Raw genomic sequence first — 7,612 nt, forward strand, 5'->3', positions numbered from 1 at the left:
TATATAGCACACCACATTGCCTTCAATCAAGTGGTCCGTCCATATGAATAGTACCATTATTGAACACCAGATGATTCAATTTGCTGACATCTTTCATCATGTACGTATGCATTTATCTATTTCAAATATATATTATAACTAAAAATTAAATTTAAAATATAATCCACTAATTAATATTATTTTGAATAAAAATTATATTTTCTTATCATTTAAATTTGAATTTTTTGATTGTGAGACGGTGTTATATATTAATTTTAGTGGAAATATTGATTAATCTTATTTATTTAATGTTGAAAATGGTGAATTCAAATTTAGAAAATTGTTAATGATTTACATTTTTGAAGTAATTATTAAATAAAACCCAAACATTATCTAGATTTCCTCCAAATACATTGCTTCTTGCTATCAGCCAACTTGCTGGTTGCTAGACTCTCTCTCTCTCTCTAAATTTGTTCTCTCCCTTCTCTATAGAAAAAACTTCTCTTTTCTTCATTGTTCTAAAGGGTGGGAGAAGATGATTTCTCCGGTTAACCGGAAAATCATCTTCTCTCCGCCCACTTTAATAACTATTGTAGATCTACTATTCTATTCAATAAATTCTTGTTAAAATTTTAGTTTTGATTTGGATATTTGTCTTGTTGCTATTGATTAAATAATGTGGTCTTTTATGTCCCTCCTTTTGTTTATATTTCTTAGATCTCCAAGAACATAGTGTTTGTTGGAGCTTTAGATCAAAAAATTTGTAGATCTAAGAAATAGTGAGAATGTGGAGCTATCTTTTTAGGATCTAAATGAAGATGGAGATCGGAATAGTAGGCTTCAACGGATTCAAGCGTTTCGTCGAGCAAATCGGAAAAGAAACTATCTAAACACCCACTCAACATAATCGTTGTGTTTAAATTTCGGGATCATAAGTCTAGATCGTTCTCTATTTTTCGATTTTTTATAGCTTGTATTTGAATTGTTGCTTATTATTTAATATCTCATATTTTGGAAAGATCATATAGATAACTTTTGTTATATGACTTTCACTTGATGTAATTTTTAATCTTCATAATTGATTCTAGCTTGGGAAAAAAAAAAAAAAACTTGCTGGTTGCTAGTCATATCCGTAGGTTACTGTGTTAGGAATATAACATTTGCTTTGTCATTTGTCAACATCTCAATTCCCCGCCAAAATTAGGCAACCCATTTTCTTTAATTACAAATGCCAAAAAATTTAGTTCCTGAATATTTTATCATTCGATATATTATTTTTTCTATTTAGTTCAACTATTATTAATAGATGATAGGTGTTATTAATACGGAGTAACACTTGATGGAACAAAAAAATCAAAAGAAATCTAATTATAAAATGTTAGTCAAATTTCAAACATTGGGCATCTATATAACCAATTCGCCCAAATCGATTTAATAGCGTAGGCGAATCTCACGTGACCTCCATACTATTTAAAATCCATATCAATGTGGCAAAGCCTAATGGATCGAAAAACTCAAACTTTTTAGATCGTTTACAATTCTAATTAAAGCTTTAAAATACTTGCAATTTTTACTAAATTTTCTAGTTCATGGATTCCATGCCGACATAATACTTTAACCATGCTACATAATCCATTAGAACGAATTGGTTGAAATCATCACGGACGTTTGAAATTAGACTAAAAATATAAAATTTAAATTTTTTGATCCACTAAGCCATATAGTAAACAGCTCGTAACTGATAATTGATAGCAAAAATATTTCAAAAAAATAAATCACCAAACCATATAATTACCACGATGAAAAATCCACAATATGATTATTTGATTCCTGTAGTATATTATGTATAATGATGAATGTAAGTAAATACAAGATTCAATATTGTATCCATATGTACCTTGTTCTAGATTTTTTTTCCTTTCCATGAAGAGGATTAAATAATTTCACTCATACTCCATGGCGACTCGAATCGAATATCTATCTGAGACGCTTTTACCACTTGAACTATCAATGAATGAATGAAAAGCCATGAAGTTTCAAGACACCAAAATCTCTAGCCAATCTTAAGGAAATAAAACACAAATAAATAGCCAAAAGACCAACACCAAGAGATTTATCTAACTTCATATTCTTCCTTGGCAAAATCACAAGTCCCCAAAGCAATCCACCAATTAGAAACCCAACAGTTTCATAAAGTGAAGGATCTTCAGGAATCATATAACAATTAGGGTAATTACCCCATGCTGATATCACAAATGAAACCCCTAATCCAAGTAATGTATTAAACATAGGACCTGCATAACACCCTGATATAGCTATTTGTGCACCATCTGCCCCACCATTCAAACCCATTGTCACATTTGCTATCAAATCTCCAAGTGAATTACCCCATGCTAGGACAGTAAGTCCTAAAACTGAAGGGTCAATACCAAATAGATACCCTACTGAAACCAGCAGTGAAACCAATTCCTCTGCTATGATATAAGTCCATGTTATACTCATTATAAACCCACCAGCTAGCCATGGAAACAGACATTTTAACGGTGGATTAGACTTTTTTGTAGTGACAAATGCAAGATTTCCAAGGAAAACTCCTATAAAACCTGCTGTTAAATAGAAGACGACCGAAAAATTCGTGTCGCATAAAGCTGCCAGTAAAATTGGAGCCAATGTAACAGAAGTTACTGCATATGGTTTTGACCAATTCTCCTCAGTAACAACAGGTATAGTCAATCTTCTTGGTAAATACAAAGGTAGCTCCAAAAGGTAAAAAACTTTACCCAAGTAGTAAAAAAAAGATGAATCAAGGTTAAAACATGAAGAAAATGGATTTTGTTGTTCTTCATCTTCAAGATTACTGATTTTGTGAGTCAAATTTGGTTTTTCGTCATCGACATAGCCGAGTAACGGAATACCCATTTCAATAACATCTTCTTGGCTGCAATCAATGGTGAAGTTTTTGGAAGATGGTGATATAATCAATGGGGTGAGTTTCTTTTCTTTTTTACTGTGGAAGTGCATTAAGCAAACTACACAGACATAGAAGAAATATATAGAAAGAAAACAAATTGCAGCCAATAATGTGATTCTTCCTACAAGAAAGATCAACAGAAGAGAACAGAGTGACAAAAGAAAAAACGAAGCATCTCTAATGAAGCTAGATTTATCAACTGAAATTTCTTGAGGACTAATTAATATACTTAAAACACCAACAACAGCACACGACACGAAAAACGCCCCACCAAGAACACTGTTTATACCGAAATCTCCGTTACTCGACCTAGTGAAGGAAACGATACTCGAAAAAACATCCGGAGCACCGTTTCCGAGAGACAGAAGCGTAACACCGGCCACAGTCGGTGAAAGCTTCAAGATTTTAGACAAGTTTTCTAAGGAAGAGCAGAAATATTCTGCAGCAGTATTACCTAACATATAGAACAGAACAGAAAGCCAAAGCAATAAAACCGTATAACCCAAGAAAGGAAAGTTTCCGCAAGTGCAGTAAAAGATTTGGAGATAGTTTATATACCCTTTAGGCCTGCAACCAGTTTGAGACTTGACATACAAGCATTTGGAGATTGAATCAGTAAGATCATGAAGACCAGTGCAGCCACCATCAGTGCTAGTTTTGATTAATTCTTGAACTGCTAAATTATGTGTAGTTGTAATATGTGAGTGATCATGGGATTGATTATAAGAGGCTGTGATAAAGGAAATGAAGAGGAAAAGAAATGAGGTGTTGAGGAAAAGAGTGAGTTTCTTGGGGTGAGAGTTGGAAATAAAGATTGCCATTCAAAAGGAAAGTTGAAGGAAAAAGTGGTAGAAGGGCAAAAATAATGAGAAGTGTTAGGAGTCCATAAATTTGAGAACTCCTGGCGGGTAATTGGCATTTGGCAGTCATTTTGGCTGTATTTTAAAGGATATTGAAGAATATCTATTGAAAGAAGAAAACAAACTCTCCTTGTTTTTGGACAACATATGTATAAGAGTGAATCCTACTATTTTAACATACACCAACTTAAAGTTCAACCATTCTAGTTATAGTACAATCAGTATCGGACAGGCCGGTTTAACCAGTTCGACCAGAACCATAGGTCAATTTGGCTCTGTTCTTCCCTAAAAACTGAAAATATAGTTCAATCTATTTGAACCAAAAAATAGCAAAAACTATAAATTATTGAACCGGTTCAAGATTTACGTTTAAAGTTAGAGTGTGATCAATTTACTAGTTTTTCAATCCAACTTGTTAAAATGTTATGCATGTATTTAACTTTTAAATATGTATACTTATTCTAAAAACATAATTATACTCCCTCCGTTCCGTAAAGATAGAAAAAGTAACACCTTATACAAGAATTAAGGATGTAGTTAATTATAGTTAATTTATGTTAAAATTACTAAATTATCCCATTTAGTTTTTTTGAAATAAGTCTATAAATTAATGATTTGCACAACTCAAGATGCACATTTAATGTTGATATGATAAGGTCTAAGGGTATTTTACTAATTGTGTTTAACCAACATTGTTTGTTCTATCTTTATGGAGCGGATAGAGTATATAATTGCATAAACATATTTATTTTTAATTTAAGTGATTGACGTGAATGGTCACACCGATACAGAATGGTTTGGTTTTTAAAACACCAAGAACAACACCATATGCTTCACTATTTTTAACAGACATATAAACATGTATGTAAATTGGCGCGAAAAACGCCTTTTAAATGGTAATGTCTCATCCAGTGTTTTAAAAACCGGACCGGACCGGCCGGTCGGACCGGTTAAACCGCGAACCGGCCAGTGGTCCGGTCTGAAACTGCAAAAAACCGGATCTTTGAGTTGGACCGGGTTGGACCGGTTGAACCGGATTGAACCGGTAAAAAACAGGACGTTGAACCGGATCGGACCGAATTGAACCGGTAAAAAACCGGTGAACCAGAAAGTTTTTTAATTTTTTTTAAATTTATCAAACCGGTTGAACCGGAAACCGGTGGCCTCGCCGATTCGGCCACCGGTTCGGTTTTTAAAACACTGGTCTCATCATTTGTTAGGATTATGTAAGTATATGTTCGATGGGTGTTACTAAATCTTGTACAAAAAGCAACCCTATAAACTGTAATGCAATGAAAATCTAATTAAACATAAACTATAGTTCCAAAAGGACTAACTGGACTATCATTACCAGCTTGTTTGAAAAGATTTTGAAGGAGGGAAGGATGAATTTAAATATCCTACGATCAACATATGGAGTTCTAAAGGACTTCTATTTAAGGTATACGTTTTAGTCTCTAATGACTTGAGTGTGTTCATGAATTCAAAGTTGTAACTATATAAATGTACCTCTAATATGCACATTTAAGGAAATTTCCTAGCAGGAATTAATGAGTAAAAGAGAAAGACTTGTATAGCAAATCTCTTAGCATTTAAATTCAGAAATAAAGAATATCTAGGAAATGTAGCAAATCTAATCGAAACTTATCGAGTTAGGCATTTTGTTTCTGAAAAAAAATTAAGAATGTTCATATTTATAACTATTTTTGTACGAATATTAATTCATGTACCCGTTTCAGTGCATCATAGGCTGATCATAAAAAGCTATTGACAGGTTGTTTCCAATTTACAAAATAATTTTATGGGTTCAAAAGTTAGGTGAATGATATGCCTTAGTCCTATAAAATGCAGATCATCCGAATAATTTCATTAGAAATCTAATTAGGACCCAATGAGGGCACAAAGATATGCTAGGAAGTAAAAGCACTTCCTAATATCTTCCATTACAAGTAATTAACTATTTAAAAGTCTGGCTTAGAACTAGACACCACAAAAACAACTACTTTCCTGCTACATATGTTACTTAAAACTTCATGTAATCAGGACAAAATTCCTGCACAAGCTACATTTTAAGAACTTAATTAACAGAAAATAAGGACACATATTCTACAAGTGAAACAACCATTTCTATTTTGTAGTCATGCCCTAACTTAGATTTCAAGGTACCTTAAAATTGGGAACTTTGCACCCCATAGTATCATTTGTCATTTTCATAAGAATTAGGCAGTGTAAAAGTGAGCATTCAATAACCAAAGTCTCGTAAGTGGATCAAAGCTAAAGAAAATCAGTGCAGAATTTCAATTTGTAATTGGTGAATTTATTTAAACAATAAAATTCTTTAATAAATAGAATTGACCAAAGGTCCAATATTGAAATAGTTATAGAAATTTTTAATGGACTCCATTCGTGTCTAACAAACAATTCTAAATGCCTTTTATGTATAGATTAGCTATTAAAAAGATCATAACCAACCGACTGAGCCATTGACTCAAATATTAAACCGTCGGCTATTGACCTAGTGGTTTCTCCTAGGTCAAGTCTCAAGGTCCAACCAGGTCTGACTACACAGGGTGGAACAACAGTTCCATAGTTGATAGCACAAATATAGGTCACTTGGCTTATATAAAAAATAAGGGGAGATCACTGTTTCCTTACTTTTCGAGTAGGTAGCACGGAAACGACACGACACGAATACGGAAAACAGCATTTAAAAAAATAAAGGACACGAAACATGGAGAAAACATATAAACAATAAAAATCGGGACATATTTATAGATGTTAAATTTTATTTATACATTTATGATAATTAATAAAATAAATCATTTAAATATATTCAAAATTTGAATTCATTAACAAATGATAAATTATCTACAAATTTTATAATTAAAATTAATAGTCGAACATTTTATAAATGTTGTATAAATATAATCTAATCCAACAAAAATAGAAAGATTTGATGTATTGCAGGTAATATGAATGTTAAAATTTGCGGGTCATTGATTATATTATATTATTTATGGGTACTTTTTTTTACAACTATCTAACTTTTATCATTTTCCGAAACACCTTGAAACATTTCGTATGAGTTTCCGAGAATTTCCGGTTTTCGAAACGTTTCCAGTCAAAGTTTATGTACTTCCTAGCTTTAAGGTTCCAGTTAAATAGAACTAAAATATCAAAAGAGAGGAGTGAGTTTTTAAAATTCAAGGAGAAAACGGTGATTTTGACCTAAATTGAGGGGTGATAGTAATCTTTCCTAAAAACATTAACATCTACTTTCAATGTTTAAGTAAGAATGAAGTTTTCAGGAATTTCTAAACTTAATCAAAAGTGCATCTTTCAGCTACAACGCATAGTTGATCAATTTTAAAAGTCTAAGCAATTCTTATGTCACTAACCCTTGAGTTTTAAAGAAATAATACTCTATCAAACCAATGCAAAAGTGTTTGTACACATGCAAACACTTCTAATGTTAGCATTTCATGACTTTGAGGGAAGCCTATCCTTGATATGTCAAATCAAAGTGTTCACTCATGCATTCACATCTCTCAAATCTTAATGCTTACCTCTTTATAATGCGATGCTTATTTAACGGCGAAATGATATTTTTAATGATTTAATAATGTAAAGTTTTTTGAGTTTCGAAAGCGTTTCTAAAAACAAAAACAAACGTCTAAAAGTAGCCCTCTACGGGGTTCCTGTGCAATATAGCTTACCTCTTCATTATGTAATGCTTATTTAATTTCTCAATTTCAAAAATTAAAAAAAAAAGAATTCAGGCATGAAGTTACCTGGTCTAATC

The 7,612-nt window shown here is 32.2% G+C and overlaps 1 protein-coding gene across 1 annotated transcript; it reads right to left on the reverse strand.

The window, feature by feature from the left end:
- Positions 1 to 1,779: 1,779 nt before the first annotated feature.
- On the reverse strand, positions 1,780 to 3,928 carry LOC126666243 (cation/calcium exchanger 1). Its single transcript, XM_050359248.2, has one exon. It carries the CDS (start codon positions 3,769 to 3,771, stop codon positions 1,987 to 1,989), a length of 1,785 nt encoding a protein of 594 aa, XP_050215205.1. The 5' UTR covers positions 3,772 to 3,928; the 3' UTR covers positions 1,780 to 1,986.
- Positions 3,929 to 7,612: the final 3,684 nt, after the last annotated feature.

The sequence above is a fragment of the Mercurialis annua genome, linkage group LG1-X (assembly GCF_937616625.2).
Source record: "Mercurialis annua linkage group LG1-X, ddMerAnnu1.2, whole genome shotgun sequence".
In the NCBI taxonomy this organism is placed as follows: domain Eukaryota; kingdom Viridiplantae; phylum Streptophyta; class Magnoliopsida; order Malpighiales; family Euphorbiaceae; genus Mercurialis; species Mercurialis annua.

Coding starts and splice junctions, on each gene's coding strand:
- LOC126666243 (XM_050359248.2), bottom strand. CDS start 3,771: ATGGCAATCTTTATTTCCAACTCTCACCCCAAGAAACTCACTCTTTTC.